The sequence below is a fragment of the Hyla sarda genome, chromosome 13 (genome assembly GCF_029499605.1).
Source record: "Hyla sarda isolate aHylSar1 chromosome 13, aHylSar1.hap1, whole genome shotgun sequence".
Classification (NCBI taxonomy): Eukaryota; Metazoa; Chordata; class Amphibia; order Anura; family Hylidae; genus Hyla; species Hyla sarda.
The window spans coordinates 48587780-48608397 of record NC_079201.1 but is presented as its reverse complement, the minus strand read 5'-3'; the positions used below and the strand labels follow the sequence as shown (position 1 = coordinate 48608397).

The 20618-nt window shown below is 41.3% G+C and overlaps 1 protein-coding gene across 6 annotated transcripts in view; it reads left to right on the top strand.

Moving 5' to 3' along the window:
* Window positions 1-20618, top strand: part of SEC14L1 (SEC14 like lipid binding 1) — a 70483-nt gene that overhangs the window by 24274 nt on the left and 25591 nt on the right. For all 6 annotated transcript variants that reach the window (XM_056550696.1, XM_056550698.1, XM_056550700.1 and 3 more), the window contains 5 exons: window positions 1778-1870; window positions 17236-17385; window positions 18463-18594; window positions 18986-19114; window positions 19199-19433. In XM_056550696.1, the coding sequence (XP_056406671.1) occupies window positions 1808-1870; window positions 17236-17385; window positions 18463-18594; window positions 18986-19114; window positions 19199-19433 (709 nt within the window). In that variant the 5' untranslated portion in view covers window positions 1778-1807. The remainder of the gene's footprint in view (window positions 1-1777; window positions 1871-17235; window positions 17386-18462; window positions 18595-18985; window positions 19115-19198; window positions 19434-20618) is intronic.

Here is a 20618-nt window from a genome sequence, read left to right as displayed (position 1 = left end):
TTAGTCACCTGAGATACCATTCCATAGAGAACAATCATCCAACCTACGCTGCGCTTTGAGGGAGAATAAAATAGAAATCCAAAGCACATATCGATACTGTTTTCTATTGATTGCTATGTCAGCTCTTGCCAAAGGAATGGTGTCCAGGGGTGTTTCTGCTGGCTGACCCCCACAAGGACCTGCAGGCAGATAAATTACTGGGGGACTGGATTCTGAAACCACAGGTGGCGGTCAGTTATCAAAGGGCTGCACATAAGCCTCTGCTGGAGAAAAAAGGTATTGCATGGCGCCTATTCAGGTGAATAGACAACTGTGTAAAGTGTAATTGAATCTTTCAGATCAGGAACCTTTTTTCCCACTGGTTAATCGCAGGTAACATTCCCATCTGACCACCTGACAGCCTTGTCCTAATGTCATAGCCTCTTCTAAATCGATGGGTTTTGTAGAGAATGCCTTTCCCTTTGAACTAGGTTATACTGTGTGCAGGTTTTATAGCTTGTCGTGCCAAGTAAACATAGCTTATCTGTTGACCTCTGTGACACTCTGGCTAGTATCTGAATCCCATAGAAAGAGTGAGACCTGTCACACTTGGTTTTCTAACCATGTGAACCCAGCCTTATCTATGTATGCAACAAGGCTTCTATATTTATATTCTCAGTAATGGTATTTTCCAATCCGTTTCTAAAGGTTAAAGGGTAGCTCCCACCATCCTATTTTTTTTTTCTGTCCCTGCCTATTGCCAATCTATCCCTAACCCCCTCCCTGCTTTTAATTTTTATTTTTACTATATTAAAAATGCCTTTTGTATGCCTGGCAGTGTGCACACTACCAGGCAGACTTCCCCAGCAGGCACCACGTCACTGATGCCTGCTGGGGGGGACTTCCGCCCTTAGTTCATCTACACAGGGTGCCTCCAGCTGTTTCACCACTACAACTCCCAGCTTGCCCTGACATCTATTGGCTGTCAGGGCAAGCTGGGAGTTGTAGTATTGAAACAGCTGGAGGCACCCTGTGTAGATAAACTATTAGTTACATGTGGCGCTAGCCCGTCCCCTCAGTCTCCCTCCCCCCGCGCCATACCCCGTTCCCTCCATCACAAACCCTCCTCCCGCACACCCCGTTCCCTCATTACACTTACTGCAGAGTCCGGCAGCGGGCGTGCGGCGGCGATGTGCGGGAGGAGTGGCCTCCCAGCCAGTGGCCGGGGAGCCAATGCGCTCGCTCCCTGTCTGTCTGATTGACAGGCAGGGAGCGAGCGCAGGCTGAATGAAAAAGGACCAATGCCCGGCCGCATCAGTCCTTTTTCAGGCGTGACGTCACGCCAGACTGCAGCTGGCCACTAGGAGGGAGACCCCTAGTGGCCGGTTTTCAAATGTAAATTAAAGCATTTTAATAAAAAAAAAAATAATAAAAGTATATTAGAGATGATGTAGTACATAAGTACCACAACATATCAAAAAATTTAGTTGGTGACAGTGCCCATTTAAGGTAATAGTGTGTGTGTGTATGGGCATACCCTATGTCGGTATAAGCAAGCATCTTTAAACAGTTGTGTCTCCTGTAGTTGTCCTGAATAGGCCTGACCTTTTTAAAACTGTAAAATCTGTGAGGGATCTACATGGTTTTACTGGTACTGTGGGTCCTTTACCAATAGGGGGTCCCGGTTCATGACCACTATTATTGATAAGAATAGTCCTTTAATGCTATTTACAGGTATAAGAACATGTTACATCAAGGCTTTCTTATATTGCATTGATCTGTTTTTCTCCCGCTGCAGGTTCCTGACGTTCCACAAGACCCAGTCACCATGGTGCAGAAATACCAGTCGCCCGTCCGGGTGTATAAATACAGCTTTGAGTTAATTATGGCTGTAAGTTACTCATCATATGATAGAAATCTATAAATGAAGCATGTCCTCCCATCGTGGAGGTGATGTTCACTCTCAGCATGTACTCTGAATGAAGCCGTTCCGCACATTTGCTAGGCTGCTTTTATTAATGTATATGGTATTTACTTGGATGTATTAGAATTTCCTGGGAGACTACTAATACTGAGCACCCGGTGTATGTGATTCCTGCATCTACTACAGCCAAGTTATTTCTGTCCCAGCTCAAAATAATACAGGACTTTAGGGTCTACATCCAAGATCTGCCTGCTTTGATGTCATGTAAATCCAGCGCACAGCCAGGAAAGTAGATTTGCAAAGCTTTTCACTTGGGTTTGAGACTGCAAGGCTTTTTCCTGTAATTTGCCAGGAAAATCCCCTGCAGCTTTAGCAATCGGATTTTCATATACGCTGTACTTTTAGGTGTCAGAGAAATGTGCTGCCTCTTAAAACAGATTCTGATTATGTCCACATTTTTCTTTCCGTTAAATTTCTTTTTATTTTTTATTTTAAAATTACCCTTGTATGCACAGTTAATTTACTACACACACACACACACACACACACACACACACACACTCATACACACACACACATATATATACATACATACATACATACATATACACACACACATATACATACATACATATACACACACACATATACATACATACACACTCAGTTTTGTTTTTGCTTGCAGAAACAGTACCACTTTTTTATTCATTTATATTGTAAGTGTTATTGCTGTTTAGCTGTATTCAAAGGCATAAGAGTTGTTCTGTTTACTACATAAAAATGGAAAGGAAGACCCACTGGCAGTCAGTTGATCGCTAAGGATCCCGCAACTGAAATCTTCACTGATCACCTGTAATTGCCAGGGAAAGAGGTGAGCAGCTGCACACTTCTCCAGCAGTGGCCTCTACAGGAGAGCTGGAGTATTACATGCAGGGCTGTGGAGTCGGTAGATAAATGTTCCGACTCTGGAGTTATCTGTACTTCCAACTCCCCGACTCCTCTGTATTAATATGCGAATATATTTTATACATTCCTTGAAGGAAAGGAAGATGTCATTACAACAGGACTACTGGCTGGGAAGCCAACAGTCTACTGTATTGAACAGTTTGTGTTCTGATCTGCTGCTGAAGATAGGGCAGTGGGTGGATCCAGGAAGGGGCATTTATTATTTCCCTAGTAGAATCCCATAGTCATGTTTAAAGTTTAAAGGGGTACTCCGCCCCTAGACATCTTATCCCCTATCCAAAGGATAAGGGATAAGATGTCAGATCGCCGGGGTCCCGAGTTTGCTCTGTGCGTAATGACGGGCGATACAGGGGACAGAGCAGCGTGACGTCATGGCTCCACCCCTTGTGACGTCATGGCCCGTCCCCTTAATGCAAGTCTATGGCAGAGGGCATGACGACCACCACGCCCCTCCCATAGACTTGTATTGAGGGGGCTGGCTGTGACATCACGAGGGGCAGAGCCGTGACATAACGATGCTCCGGCCCCTGTATCGCCCGTCATTACGCACAGAGCGAACTCTCTCTGTGCAGTAACGATAGCGCGGTGCCGCAGCGGCAATCCTGGGGGTCCCCAGCAGCAGGACCCCGGCGATCTGACATCTTATCCCCTATGCTTTGGATAAGGGATAAGATGTCTAGGGGCGGAGTACCCCTTTAAGCTAACAATCGAGTTTACAAGTTTTTATAGCCTTAGCTGAATGGCAGCAGTTTTTCCAATGGTTTACAGCTTCATTCTTGAACTATTGACCCTCCATTCCCTTCACTTATGCAAGTGTCTCTAGTCCTGCAAAAAACATATTTATTTAATCCCTTATCAGTGAGAGGCTAGGTTACTCATGGGTTCCCTGTAACAGCAGAACACAACACTATGGAAAGTATAAGTATTGCCGCTCCTAATTGTGCGTTGCGTGCCATATAGTAAAGCACATGAAAAGCATGCTTCTTCACGGTCACTTAACGTGTTCATTTTGCGGTTATGTGAGGCACTGCATGCATTTGTCTTTATTCTTAAAGTAGAGAAGTCATTAATTATAACTTTTTGTGAATTGGGACATTTAAACTTGTTTTTTTTATTTTTTTATTCCAATCTAAATTTAGTAGGAGTCGGTGCATTGTTTGCCGACTCCAGGTACCCAAAATTTAGCCAGACTCTGACTCCACAGCCCTGATTACAGGTATTACATTCTGCAGCTGTCTGCATCCCTGGAGCCCCATTTACCAGAGCACAACTGCTATGTGAACAAGCCCTCCTTACCAAGAATCTGTATTTTGCAGCTGCTCCCTACTTTGGGTGGTAATTCAAGCAAATAACCAAACCACACTCTTCCACTTTCCTGTAGTGTGAGTATATCTAAATAGGGCATATAGACTTGGTTCATTCTAAAAGGTAGGCAAGTCATAGCTTCATTGGGTTATAATTTATACAAGTTAATTTTCTGTGTAGGATGCTAGGACAGGGTCTGACCTTTTGCAGTTAACTGCCACACTATATGTATTAAGCTTTTATTTATTTATTTTTTGTTTTTGTTTTGTTAGCACAGTTGTTGTCTCTTTGGCCATTTTAACCCTTAGAATTGAAAGCATAATGGTTACATGGTTTTGGTGCCTTATGTGAAATAACTTGTCTATGTACCATTGTTTAAGTTTACGGCTTCTTGTGTTAATGCATTATCTGTGTTTAATTTAACAGAGAAATGAATAATGCAAGGCTTTAGTTTAGTATTCTATTAATGTGTGCAGTCATTCTTATATCACCAGGGACTGACGGAACAATGGATGCTTTCCAGTTGCCCCACATTCCAGAAGCGTTTAAGTTCTCTTTGTCAGAAGAATTCTGGATGTGCACATATAACTTAGTATGCGGATCCTGTTGTCTCCGATATGTGGTGTATGCACATTGCATGCCTTGGTTTCTGTGATAGGGATGTTGGCCCATTTTCATACTGTTGTTCAGGAGCCATATTGGCCTTACATACAGCATTGAAGAAATGTGTTTTTTACCCTGAAACATGACGTAAATTTACATTATGTGCGATTGATTCCTCGTAGTGACTGGAAAGTCTTCAGATGCTGTTAATGTTTGTGGGTGGCTCAGGAAGTGGAATGTAGGAGGCTGGGTTTGTCTGAGACCAGTGTGTGTGTGTCAGCTGCTTTGCGAGCCCTTACCAGGACATTGTGTTCTCACTTTCCTCTGAGCTTCCTGAGAGCCAGGACATAGAGCATTTATTTAGTAATGGACGAGGTCACATGACCCATGTGTTTTGGCGTGACCCACAGTGTGAAATCATCTTATCGGTGCTGTTCTGATGTCTCAGGATTCTTGTCTGGTCTATTATTGCTAATGTTATCATGTTCATGCATTTGCAAATCAGACAATTATAAGTTGTTTTATTGAAATACAGCTTTATACTAAGAATATAGATTAATTTACTAATAAAGCGCTCAAGACTTTTACTAAATGGTTTATGCATACTATGTGTAAATTCTTATCTAATGACTTTTTTCAGTTTTTTTGCTTGACTCTGCTGCTTTATGAAAATTTTGACATGGATATGTTTTATAAATACCCGCTTCTATACACGCCCTATATAGCTTCCACTTCAGTATATGCTTTTACTTAGTCACTGTTCTATCAAAAAACCTCAGACTAACACATTTGTAGATCACTTAGTTTCACTTAAAAAATTACTCCAGAAAAAAAAGCCATAAAGTGCCAATATGTGTTTCACATATCTGCAGTCTGCTGTCCAATCCCTGATAGGGAAAATGTCTGTAGTAACAGACCAGGAAGAAACACAAAAAGTAGGAAGTGAGACTTGGCCAATGCTGTGTGCAGAAAAGAGGGAGAGAGCCTGGGCTGTGTACCTGCATTCTGTGATGCTTTCTGCCTCCTCCAGAGGATCCACACATCGAATGAACTGTAAATTCAAGCCTTCCCTATCAAAGAAGCAAAAGAAAAGAGGACAGTGCCTTCTGTAATTCTGTGGGCATAGAGAGGCTCCAAATAAATATGGATTGTCACCTGGTGTACACCTTGAATGCCTATCACCCCTATTTCTAGGCTACATAGAGAATCTTGGGCTGCAGGCCAGCAGTGTCTAAACTGGTATGCTAAGGCTAGGAGCCTGTAGATACAGTGAAACAATGTAGAGCACAGAGGAAAAAATGGCACTGAAGATTGCGTTACCTGCAAGCCAACGTCTCCTGATCAAGGGGTAAGGCGGGATGGTGTCAACAGAATAATTACAGCTTAAAATACGTTCATACATACAAAACATAAATACGATAAACATATCTAGTTTAAAGGTGTTAGTAATGATATACACGTAATCAAAGAGCAATTATTGAAACATAAAAGATCAGGAGTCGGGATAGTATCATCTGGAAATAAAGGCTTGTGTCTATACAATCTATAAAAGAACAAGACTTGGACGTAAAAAGTGTGATTTTTTTTTTTTCTTCTCTTAAAAAAAAAAATAAATAAATTTCAATAAAAAGTCCAAATGCACACTAAAGCCTTACTGAGTTGATCCAAGGGAATATGGCAATATGAATTAATCCCTGGATCACTGTTCTATTCACAAGTCTAGAATCCATAATTTAAATTTTTTTTTTTTTTCAGAAAAACATCTAGAGGCCCCCCTTAAACTTATTTATGAGTCAGACATCAAAACATCACTTGGCAGAGAGTACCATAGTCTCACTACTCTTACAGTAAAGAATCTGTCTGTAATGGTGAAACGTTCTTTCCTCTTGTGCACTTTGCCAGACGAAGGGTCCAGTTCGGACCAGAAACGCGTTGCTTTTGTGCTACCAATAAACCACTTTTAAACACTGAGAAGAGTCTACAGAGCTTCTTTTCCACCAGGAGCAGTGCCAGCAGCGGCCCCCTTTTTTGTTTATTTTCTTACCCCTAACTATGTCATGGTCTCTTTCCAACATTAAAGGGGTTAGTGGAATTATTAAATTTGTTACTGTCCCCAGCCTTCCTACACTAATAACACTTTAGGGAGAGGAGATGGCTATCTCTTTGTGAACTGGGTATTTTCTGTTAGGGTTTGTTCTCTCAAGCTACACATCCCATAGTTGCCTGTTTCTTCCCACACATCAGCCACCCCACCCACTAAAGCACAAATGAGCGGAATTCCATTCAAAAGACCAGTGTTTTCTAACCAGGGTGCTTTCAGCTGTTGCAAAAATACATTTAGTTGCCGAATTATCTCTCTCCCACCCGTTGAAGCAGGACAGCCTCCTTTTGCAAACCTGACTAGTGATGTCTTGTTTCGGCCGCACAGCAACCTGGAAAATCCTGAGTCATTTTATATGCTGCTAAAAATAAATATTGGGGCGAAAATCACAGAAGACCGTATCACATTGGTAAGCACACTTCATTATGAACTACAATAACTTTACAGCTACTGTAGCACAGTCAAATAAAATTCCTGAAATACTCCTTTAACAGCAGTGAGAGCAAAGAAAATATAACAAAAACCAGACAGATTTAGAATTACAGATGCTTTTAATCCATTAGGGAAATCTGGCATACAGATATATACCCTTGCCCTTTGACGCACGAGCAGTAAGTGTCTGCTACTGTCAGTAGCCAGACGTTCACTGCTAACGACATCATTAACCGTTTGGACACAGTGATCAATGCCTAAAGGCATCTAAAGTGAAAAGGTTGCCGTTTGCTCAGTGGTGCTCATCACACCCCTGTAATGTGATCATAGGGGTATGATGAGCTAAAATGGTAGAGGAGGGTCCCCTTACCTGCCGCCGAGTCACTGATGCAGTCTGGCTTAGCCAGGCTATATCAGTGGATCGCTGATCCCCCTGTGTAGTGCTATGCCATAGGCATAGCATTTTACAGTGAATGTAATCTTATGATTGCATCTAGAAGTCTCCAATGGGGACTTAAAAAGTGTAAATTAAAAAAATCTCTAAAATTATATAAAAATCCCCATCCCTAATAAAAAAAATTAAATTTATACTTATTTTGCAGTTTTACAAAAAAAACCTACTGATCGCGTCGCAATAAATGAGCCCTCATACATCTCCATATATGGAAAAATACAGTTCTAGGGGCCAGAAAAGGACAATTTTATGCATACCAATTTTGTAAAAAAGTTTGTTTAAAGCAGTACAATAATAGAAAAACTATATATTAATTGGGTATTGTTTTAATCATATTGACCTACAGAATAAATCGGTCCTGTTTAAACTAACCTGATCAGCTTTTATGAGGAGGTGAGCTCCAGACTGGACCAGGGGCAATCGTGGATTTTTCCAAAGCGTTTGATATGGGGCCGCATAAGATTGGTGCATAAAATTAAAAGGATTGGACTGGGGGAGAATGTGTGTAAGTGGGTAAGTAACTGGCTCAGTGATGGGAAACAGAGTGGTTATTAATGGTACTTATTCTGATTGGGTGACTGTTACTAGTGGGGTACCACAGGGGTCCGTCTTGGGTCCTGTCCTATTTAATATATTCATTAATGACCTTGTAGAGGGGTTGAATAGTAAAGTAGCAATCTTTGCAGATGATACTAAACTCTGTAAAGTGGTAAACACTATAGAGGACAGTGCACTGTTACAAATGGATCTGGATAGGTTGGAGGTTTGGGCTGGGAAGTGGCAGATGAGGTTCAACACTGATAAATGTAAGGAGATGCACATGGGGAGGAAAAATCCGGGCTGAGATTATGTATTAAATGGGAGCACACTTGGGACGACTGACGTGGAAAAGGACTTGGGAGTCTTAGTTAACAGTAAATTTAGCTGTAGTGACCAGTGTCGGGCAGCTGCTGCCAAGGCAAATAAAATCATGGGGTGCATCAATAGGGGCATAGATGCCCATGACAAGGAAATAATTTTACTGCTGTACAAATCACTAGTCAGACCACACATGGAATACTGTGTACAGTACTGGGCACCAGTGTACAAGAAAGATATAGTGGAGCTGGAGAGGGTTCAAAGACGGGCAACCAGAGTAATACGGGGAATGGGAGGACAACAGTACCCAGAAAGATTATCAGAATTAGGGTTGTTTAGTTTAGAAAAAAGGCGGCTTAGGGGAGACCTAATAACTATGTATAAATATATCAGGGGACTGTACGGTGATCGCTCCCATGATCTATTAAACCCAGGACTGTATCGATAACAAGGGGGGGCATCCTCTACGTTTAGAGGAAAAAAGGTTTCTACACCAGCACAGACACGGGGGGGGGGGGGGGGGGGGGTTCTTTACTGTAAGAGCAGTGAGACTGTGGTATTCTCTGCCTGAGGAGGTGGTCATGGTGAACTCCGTAAAAGAGTTCAAAAAAGGGGTTTGGATGCATTTTTGGAGAATAATATAATCTCTGGTCACCTATACTAGATTTAAGGGACAGAACGTTGATCCAGAGATTTATTCTGATGCCATATTTGGAGTCGGGAAGGAATTTTTACCTCTAGTATGAGGGTTTTTTTGCCTTCCTCTGGATCAACTCAGTAGGGACTCATTAGGGATATAGGATAAACTTGATGGACTCTGGTCTTTTTTTTTTTTTTCAACCTTATGAACTATGGGGGAGATTTATCAAAACCTGTGTAGATGGAGAGTGGTGCAGTTGCCCATAGCAACCAATCAGATCGCTTCTTTCATTTTTAAAGAGGCCTGTGAAAAATGAAAGAAGCGAGCTTATTGGTTGCTAGGGGCAACTGCACCACTCTTCCTCTATACAGGCTTTGATAAATCTCCCCCTATGTTACTATGTCATTTTTACCATAAAGTGCACTGTGTAAAACCAACCCCCCCCCCCCCCCAAATTGCAGTTGTCCACCCACAAATAGTTTGGTTTCACGGTACGTTTTATGGTATGTTGAAAGGTGTTATTACAAAGTACAATTGGCTGCACAAAAATCACGCCCTCATATGGGTCTGTAGGTGGGGAAAAAAAGTTTAAGCTTCTTAGGAGAGTAGGGGAAAAAAACAAAGGCGCAAATATGAAAATTTATTGTGTCCTCAAGGCCAAAATGGGCCATGTCATTAAGAAGTTTAAAGTTTTTTTTTGTGTGTGTGTATATATATATATATATATATATATATATATATATATATATATATATATATATATATAATTATAATATTATAATTTATAATTTATTTTAGGAATATAGATATTAAACGCCTATACTTAGGATAGCTGTGACATGTATGTTTAGTCAGTAACACAAGCTGATGCAGGACTCCTCTGACATTGGATATTTGATGCAATAACAAAGCATGGGGCGAGTTAGGATCCCACCATTAATCTAACATGTACAAGTAGCTTTGGCAGACTTGTTGAAGAAATTTCTGTAACTTGTCGTCTTCATCCTTCAGCTGACAACAGGAAGTTTCAGGGTGGGTGAGGCTGATGGGAAAGCTCAGCTGACTGAGAACACAAGCAGAACACATTGACTCTCTCCTATAAGTGTCACTGAGGTTATGGCAATTCTTTTAGTAAACATGGGACGTGACCTGCTTGGCACCATGCAAAGATATTACCTTTTTTTCCCTCTCTACTGAAGTGTAGATGAAGTCCTTCAGTTACAGAAATAAAAAGGGGTTCTGTGGTCTAGACAAGTTTTTAGAATGAGACCATATTACACCAGCTATTGGTGGTGGGTCCCTTTTTAGACAGGCAGACCACTGCCTGATACAAGCACTAAAATTAGTGTTTGAATTTTATTAGGCAGGCTGGGGACAGTTGGAAAATAAATGTATTTCTCTGCTGTTAGATTTGGTATGTGGCTCTCCAAGTGGTGCTCCGGGAAAGTTAATAAAAATAAAAATGCCCAAAGCCACCACAATACCTGTTCTGTGTCCCCAGTAGTTATCCATGTGACTTTTTGCCAGCTCCTGTGACCCCTGTTGTCGCCTCAATATTATTTTTCCTTGTTGCAGCCCAGACTTCAACTCCCAGCAGTCAGTGTGGCTCTGTGTAATGGCTGCTAGCCAATTGTTTACTATCTGTGTGCGTGCTGTGTTGTATACACAGTCTGCAGCACACACTGTACAAGTCTTTTCTTTCAAACAATCCTTACCCCCATCAATAAATCATTCTATGCTCTGAATGGCAGCCATCAGTGATAAGATCTACAGCAGGAAAAGAGCAGCATTATGTGCTGAGGAGACTGGGCTGCTCTGCCAGCAAGATCCTCACACAGGGAGGGGAGTTGTGGCTGTGAAGACATAAATCACATGGTGTTTGTCGTCCAGGTGGGTGGGGGTTAGTATCAGTAAGGGCTTTGCCCAGAGACCAGCAGGATCGTATTATAACTTCTTTCTCTCACTCCCTGCATGTAAGTGACAGCTGAAAACAGGGAAACTGCTCTATATAGCTAATGACTGATATTTAGAAAATGGGCTTATGGGTTTAGTTGCCCGGGTACCCCTTCAATGGATCTTGCACTTTAGCTGCTGCCGAGCCCTTCTCGTAGAAGTCTACCCGAGCTGCGAGCTATAGTAGATTTCCTCTATAAAAATGAACAGGAAAGAATGTGCTGTGCAGCTCACGATAAGATTTGTCTAGGGAATACTGAGGTTAACTGCAAAATGCGTAAACACAGGATAGTACAGAGACCAGAAATAGGTAACAGACAGGAGCAGTCCTCAAAGTAGCCCTAAGTATTATGATGACCAAGTATCAGTCATGATTTATTTATATGAATCACTCATTTTATTTATTTTTATCCATCACATCAGTAATTGTTACTTGGTCATAATACCTAGGGCTACATGTTTGTTTGTTTATTTATTTATTTTTTTAAACCTATTTTTATTGATTTTCACAAGTATAAAGGAATATTTACCAGGACAATACCCTGGGAGAATTACAAAAGTAGATATCTGATGCAAAACTGTACACAACATTATAACAAGATTCGATAAGACTCCTAACAACCCCCCTCACTTGCCCCAAGAAAACCCCAAGGCAACCCAATCCCCCCAATGGTAATTATTCGGTCCAATACGTGAGACATCCAGTAAACGAAAAGAAAGCATAAGCCTATGACATAACAGTATCAGATATCAAAAGATAAGCGCAGTCTGGGTTCACCAGCACCTGACAGCCCTGGATCAGAAGAATGACCCTCCAAACAAACAGTCTATAATTCTAACCTTCCCAAAGTCCCTGAAATAGAGCGTGTAAGATACCATGATGTATCTCTAAACTGTTCCATCACCCTCCTAATTTCGTCATCTGTACAGAAGAAAGTCAGAAAAGACTTCCATTTCTTAAAAAAGGCCTTCACCTATTTTGCTTTAGAGCGTCGGAGATCAGTGACATCAAAAAATAGGTATTTCTTCATTTGTAGAAAAATCTCCGCAATAGACGGCAATGAGGGTTTCAGCCAATGAGCCAGTAGACATCGTTTAGTTACTAAAATGAACAAGTGAATCAGAAGGGTCAGGTCACTACCCTCCCGGGACACATGAAGAATCACCAGCGCCGGATCTATCAGCACAGAGATTCGTAATTTACCCCGCAGAATCTCAAAGAGCGATACCCACAAGCATTTGACAGCAGAACATCCCACCAGGCCATGCATTAAGTCAGACCTGTAGGTATGACACTTCGGGTTATTTTCAATACGGTCTGGACGATCAGGGGTCCTAGGGAAAGTGAACCCATACGTGGCGTGGTGCATGAGCTTAACCCCTTAACGACGCAGGATGTATATTTACGTCCTGCGCCGGCTCCCGCTATATGAAGCATCATATCGCGTCGGTCCCTGCGCTCATCAACGGCCGGGACCCGCGGCTAATACCACACATCGCCGATCGCAGCCATGTGCAGTATTAACCCTTTAGAAGCGGCGGTCAAAGCGGTGTCCAATCAACGAATGACTGCTCCATGCCTGAGAACCAGGCAGGAGCAGTCAAGCGCCGATAACGCTGATCACAGGCGTGTTAATACACGCCAGTGATCAGCATAGGAGATCAGTGTGTGCAGTGTTATAGGTCCCTATGGGACCTATAACACTGCAAAAAAATGTAAAAAAAAAAAGTGTTAATAAAGGTCATTTAACCCCTTCCCTAATAAAAGTTTGAATCGCCCCCCTTTTCCCCTAAAAAAAAGTGTAAAAAAAAAAATAAACATGTGCTATCGCCGCGTGCGTAAATGTCCGAACTATAAAAATATATCATTAATTAAACCACACGGTCAATGGCGTACGCGCAAAAGAATTCCAAAGTCCAAAAAAGCTTATTTTTGTCATTTTATACCATTAAAAAATGAATAAAAAGTGATCAAAAAGTCAGATCAAAACAAAAATCATACCGATAAAAACTTCAGATCACGGCGCAAAAAATGAGTCCTCATACCGCCCTGTACGTGGAAAAATAAAAAAGTTATAGGGGTCAGAAGATGAAATTTTTAAACGTATACATTTTCCTGCATGTAGTTATGATTTTTTCCAGAAGTACGACAAAATCAAACCTATATAAGTAGGGTATCATTTTAACCATATGGACCTACAGAATAATAAGGTGTAATTTACCGAAATATGCACTGCGTAGAAACGGAAGCCCCCAAAAGTTACAAAATGGCATCTTTTTTTTCCGATTTTGTCGCACAATGATTTTTTTTTTTCCGTTTCGCAGTGCATTTTTGGGTAAAATGACTAATGTCACTGCAAAGTAGAATTGGCGACGCAAAAAATAAGCCATAATATGGATTTTTAGGTGGAAAATTGAAAGGGTTTTGATTTTTTAAAAGGTAAGGAGGAAAAAACGAAAGTGCAAAAACTGAAAAACCCTGAGTCCTTAAGGGGTTAAACTGTTTCCCTCCAAACTTCATTAATGGCAGCCTTGCAAACCTTCGTCCAACCCTCTACTATGGGAAGTGCTAGGTCCCGCCTGTCTAACTTCTCCTCCCAATAACGAAACATGGACTGAAACGTTGTATCCTCCCCCCTTCTGTGTAAATGTCTATATAGTCCCGCCAGGGAGTGGAAACCTGTGTCTGATGTTATAAAGAGGTCAAATGAGTTGGGTACGCTCTCTCTAGCAAAGTCCCTCAATCTAGGTTCCAGGAAGGCTTTTAATTGTAGGTATGGAAGAAAGTGTTCGGGGGCCAAGAGAGTAGGCTGAGGACAATTCCTCAAAGGATAAGTATCTATTTTCCGTCTGGCTCAACAGGTGTTGGACCTTCATAATACCAGCCTCTCTCCACACTCCGAACATGCTGTTGTCCCTACCCATGGGGAATTCAGCCATGGTCCATAGCGGCATATGCTTACTAAGTGAAAATGGCAGTCGCATCAGCGAGCGACCCTTCTTCCACGCTGCCACTGTGTCCCTCACTATGCAAGAGCCCTTTATACCCTTAGGGATAGCACCTAATTTGGTATGTAATAAACCCGCCAATGACCATGGGTGAACCAAATCCGATTCCAATGCAGTATTCGAGAACATTTCCCCACCCCTAAGCCAATCAATACAGTGTCGATAGAGGCAAGCCAGGTTGTAATGTTGTATATCAGGGAAGTTTAACCCTCATTTGTGTTTTGGGAGCATCAACTTCTGCAACACTATACGTGTTTTTTTTTTATATTTATGTGGTTTTTTTTTATACATAAATTTCAGCTGTGTTCATGGCCATTATCAGTTCGTGTTTTAGCGTAAATAAATTTATTTTACACATGTTCGTACTGTTGGTCCTTTTTATATTCGTTTTTTTAGCAAAGGGCACAAAATTCAGACATTAGATCTGAATTAGACTAACATTTTTTTGGGGGGGTAAAAAAAAAAATGCATATATCTCGTGCGCAGAACTTGCTGAGCATCTGTATGGATGCCTCGACAGAAGGGGGTGGGAGAGCGACACTGGGCTTGCACTGCCATGGGCTTGTTCACACTGCAAACATTCCACCAGAGGAATTGACTGCATTGTAGTCTTGCCCTGGTGTCAAGCAATAGAGTGAAGTGAATATGCCTCAACTAGCTTGACAGTCTTATAGCAGCTGCCTTGGATGAAGAGAAATATGGCTGAAGATTCCTGATTGTTTCAAGTCTTAGCACAAGTTTAGTGCCAGACCAGCTTTTGAGCTAAGCAGCAGTGTCGTATCCCACACTCTGGTGGCAAAGGAATCAGATTGCGACTCCAATCTGCTCATTTTTGCACTGTATCAGTTTTATTGCCATACTGAAAATCCCAGCATACCACGGTTTTCAGCTTGGCATCAAAACGGACTATGGTGCAAAAATGAGCAGACCGGAGTTGCAATCTGACTCCGACCAGCTCATTTTAAATGAATAGGATGCGGCGGGGATATGGCGGCTACTGGTTTTTAAATTTCCCCGTCATATCTGGCAGCCGTATGCCAAAAGTATTATGTGAATGCACTCTTATCCACATCTTCCTTATGGGACACAGAGTTATGTTACACATTTGTTTTGGATTTCACCCCTTTCAATGTAGCAGCGGTAACATTTTTATTTACTGGGGGTTTCTAGTAATCTGCAGTGGAAATATTCTACCGTGTGTAGAGTTCTAACATTGCCAGTGGGTTTTCTAAGTTTCTGGGCCTAATGTCCTATCCTTCTACACAATAATATTCTTCCCAAGAGCTGTCGGTGACTTTTCCCTTCTGTCATCTCACATGCCCCTTTCCCTCTATTCTTTTATGTCCCAAAGCGGTGTACAGCTGTGTTCCCTCTTATGACCCAATTCAGTCAAGGAGAATAAGTAGCTGTAGTGAACATGGCCAAGTGAGCGTTTTAAAAGTACAATAGAAACTGCACAGTAATGGACTTGTTCAAATAATATATTCTGGGAACATGGAGCACTGGTACTATGACTGCAATCTCTGTTAAGACTCAATTGGATAGACAACAAATTTGGTGACATAGATTTTTTCCAAGGCCATGGGTATTTTGAATGCTATCTTATCTCTTTTTTTATTTTTTTTATTTGGGAAATATCAGGGGTGTGCTATCTGTCCCTGGTGTTATATACTTTGGACCACTGTATGTACACCCACACCGTCAATACCATGAGATCACTATGTCATAAGGGAAGACAGGCCTGTATACAGCCAATAATGGCAAGCTTACTGAGTTTTTCATCTTTTTTCTTATCTAAAACCTGTGAGACTTTATTGGATGGGACTGTATCATCTTACGGAGGCACATACTCTGGGGCGGTCCTCGTTTTGGGAGGGGATGATCAATCTGCTCCAACGGATGTTCATGTGCCCCCGCTAACGCTATAACTGAAAGGTTGCATACTGGGTATTTTGATGAGAAATATTGGTTATTGATTTTCCTTAGAGATTTTCTTTTATATGGCAGAAAGGCCGAAGCTATGCGATGAATGGATCAAAGTGTACCTACTATATGTAAATGGAAAGCTCTTTTAATGTCTACTATATATTTTTTTGAATCTTTCAAGTATATTTAGTGTTTAAAGGAGATAAGTAGCGGGGCTGGGGGACTACTGGTAGATGGCACACACTCCATTAATTTCTATGGGAGCGCCGATGATGCCAAAGTGCTGTACTCTATTCTGTTCGGTGCTCCCATAGAAATTAATGGAGCACTTGCTGTCTTTCGTACTAGCTCCTCACTGAGCTGGGTCCTGTTCTGGAGATCATAGTGTCCCGGCGGTCAGACTCCCACGATTAGCTGCTTATGCCCTATCCTGTGGTCTATTTACATAGTTTTCTTTGTAGTCTTTAACCATGGTGCGGTATGGCACAGTTTGTAAGGTTAAAAGAAAAAAAAAGACATCAAGTCCATAGAGTTCAACCTAAAACCCTACTGTGTTGATTTAGAGAGAGGCTAAAACTTCCCATGAGGCTGATGCTAATTGCCCCATGACAGATGAAAAATTACTTCCCGAGACCAATATGGCGATCAGAATAAATACCTGGTTCTATAGGTCAGCAGGGGCCTCTCCTCAAAATGCAATCCTTGGACCAAAGAGCAGAACTTTACAGGGGCATAACTCGGCACTGATAACTTCAGTTTGTATCCTATATCCCCTTTTTAGAAGTACTGGCTGCAAAAAAAGGGGTAAATTCTTCATACACTTCACTATGCTTTTCTGCAGTGTAGTAAGAATAGAATCTGTTTATGGCACTTCTGCAAAAGTTAGTGTGGTTTCCTATATTTAAGCCACATACATTTCTGCAATACCGGTAATTTGGCTGCTGGATTTGGTGTGATAGTCTGTGCAAAATTGAGCAAAGTTTTCTTATAGTTATAACTTAAATCTTAGCTGGGACACAGTATTATTTCAGCTTTTTTTTTGGTTGTTTGAATTTACCGTTTTCTTCCCCCTCCTCTTTCTGCAGGCCTACCAGCGTCGATTCCCCACTTGTCATCTCATTCCTATGTTTGTTGGTAGTGATATAATGAGTGAGTTCCTTAGTGAGGATGGCGCAGTACATGTGGTAGAGAGACGTTGCAAACTGGATGTGGATGCTCCACGACTCCTCAAAAAGGTTAGTCCAACACATACTCTGATGGTGGGTTCCCTTTTATCAACTGAAAACAGTGTATGTTGACTATACAAACTAAAAGCTTTTAACAAGGTGTTATGAGTGTAAGCTTGGTAAAATACATGTCTCCTGAGCTGCAGCAGGATGTTATCCATATGTCATTGAGGAGTCTGGGAAGGCTTATGTTGCTGACATACAGATGGACTAGAGTCACTGTTTTGCTCCTGTCTTTATACTCTTCATTTATCTCCTACTAAGAGAGTGTCATTGTGGTACCAGCCAGCATTTTATTTGTCATGCTGCAGAGAGCAAAAAGATATATTTGTGTCTCTTGTATTGGATTTCCTTTTTTTTTTTTTTCTTTAATGCAGTTATTTTAGCTTCTCCCTTCCATGGTTTTATATACAGTACTTGGTGTTTCCTGGGCTAATTAAAAAATTATACAGGTGAGGGGATGGTAGGAGATATAAAATAATAAACTATACTAGCCCCACTTCCAGTTTGGGGCAGAGGTTATGATGATCCAGTTCTCCTCCTCTCACTCCTATTCTAGAAAAAAGTATGCTCTCTGATTGGGGAGGGGTAACATGAGCAAAAGTCTATTGTCCCTTCCTCTGGGATGATCGACAGTGATAGAGACAGGAGGAGGACTCTTCATAACACTCCTGCCTCCTATGTCTACAGACGCTCCCCTGCTGGCACCCTTCCTCCTCTAATCTATGGAATAAATGAAGCAGCACTATTATGTAGCTTATACTTTAACCATATTTATCTCTGACTAGAAATGGCACCTTGATCTTGTTTTAAAGCCATGAATCTTGTGGAAGCACAATCGGCAGGTGTCAGCTGCAAGTATATGCAGTTCTCAGCTCCCAACCCTACTTCTGATGGCTCGCAGCCTGTATAACAACAAGAACCACTATCCTGAGCTTCTCTCTAGCTGTAATACAGCCTAAGATGGAGCCATCAGAAGCCAGGGCACATGTTAGACTTCCCCTGCACCTACTTGGGCACTTAAAGTGTTAAACAGTCAAACATTTTATTATTGTAGACGGTGAAACATTTTTCTTTATTTTTTAGATTGCTGGTGTAGACTATGTATACTTTATCCAGAAAAATTCCTTAAACAGACGAGACCGCACTCTGCACATTGAAGCTTACAACGAGACCTTTGCTAGCCGTATTGTAATTCATGAGTATTGCTGTTACACTGTAAGTATATGGTAGTTGCACTTGGGATTTCTCAACAAGCCTACATTACAAGAGTGGGTTGTATAGGATTATCTCAAATCAATAGGACTATGCTACTGAGACTCTGGATGGAGATTGCTGTAAGCTTCTCTGGATGGCCCCAGGATGGAGATCACAACAAGTCAGGGATGCATGCTACTGCAATCTTCATTTCATTCTCCTGATTGGTGGGGGTCTCGGCAATGAAACCCAACTGACATGTTTTGACATTCTCCTGATTGGGTGGGGATCTCAGCACTGAGACCCTCAACTGAATAAAACTTTTTAGACATTTAGATTTATTTATTTTTAAATCACATATACACGTTTGTGTTAAACTGTATAGAAGAACCATTCTTCATTTAACCCGCAGGTACATCCTGAGAATGATGACTGGACCTGCTTTGAACAGTCTGCTAGCCTGGACATCAAATCATTCTTTGGTTTTGAGAGCACAGTAGAGAAGATTGCAATGAAACAGTACACCAGCAATATCAAAAAGGCAAGTGGCTACCAGTCATGGCATTTATGGTGTTAAAATGTGTCACCAGTGTGTACAAAGCTGACGAGCTGTTTAAATCTTTAGGGTAAAGAAATCATAGAGTATTACTTGAAGCAAATGGAGGATGAGGGCATTACACAGCTGCCTCGCTGGACCCCTGCCCCCAAGCAGCTGCAAGAGAGTCCGACATCTACCTCAACTCATGCGGTGTCCCCTGCACAAAACATACCTACCATGACTTCTGCTGATGGGCACAGTAGCAGAGATGGTCCTCCCACATCATCCAGCCCTACAGAGGCACTCAGCAGTACTCCAGATGGTGCGTGTTGGAGCTTGAATGTTCTGCATAGCTCATAAATAGTCAGATGTAGATGAGCTTGTTTCTTAATTAAAGCAGTACATAGATCTAATTCATTCGGGGAATGTAACCACTTACCTTATACTATATAAGCACTCAATTATTTTATTATTCACATTTATCTAAAGTAGAAAATTTAAGGTACTTAACAATTTAAAGTTAAGAATATATTTTTATTTGTATCAATAGCGTCTTTGGAAATCCATGTGATCTCACAGTAACAGACTATAAACTCCTTAGTAGTCTGATGGTACAGTCACATTACCATGCTTCTGTTTCCCACAAATTGTCAAAGTGTACCTGTCGTTGGCAAAAACTTTTTATATAATGTAGATAATAACATCTAAATTGAAATCTGTAGTATAATTTTGGTTAAAAAAAAGTGTATATTTTTGGCTGAAAATGCTCTCCCTGCAGCTATTGCCTGTGTGTCTCTGTAGGGAGACCAAATACAGGAAGTGAGGGCAGGACAAGCAGGGATCTGTGCAGGCTCCTGGCTTGTGAATCATCCTGCTGTGTGAGCCGGGGGCATGTCACAGAGCCCTTCCCCCCCCCCTCCTCACTTCCTGTATTTGGTCTCTTTACAGAGAGACCGGCAATAGCTGCAGGGACAAAAATATACACATTTTTTTAACCCATGTATATTACAAATTTACATATGTTATGTTCTACATTTATATTAAAAGTTTTTGCTAATGGCAAGTACACTTTAATTTACCATATGTAAGATGTAGAGGAAAGATGTGACTGCTGAATCATTTTGTTTTTTCAGTTTGTAGTTGGTTTCTTTTTTTTTTTTTTTTTGTATCAAGAGACCATGGAAGCATATCTTCCTCCAAAAACCGTTATTTATCGTTTTAGATGCAGGGTTACATTTCTTTAAATTACTTATAGCATCTTTACTTGGTCATTGGACAACTTTTCAGGTTTCAGGCATAATGGGGGAGATTTATCAAAACCTGTCCAGAGTAAAAGTTGCTGAGAAGCGATCTGATTGGTTGCTATGGGCAACTCAGCAACTTTTCCTCTGGACAGGTTTTGATAAATCTCCCCCAATGTGTGTCCTTGGGATAATTCTTTATAGTTCCTGGTTTACTCTTATAGCAGACAGTTTGAGGATCCACATAAAGGATACTGTATCTCAGA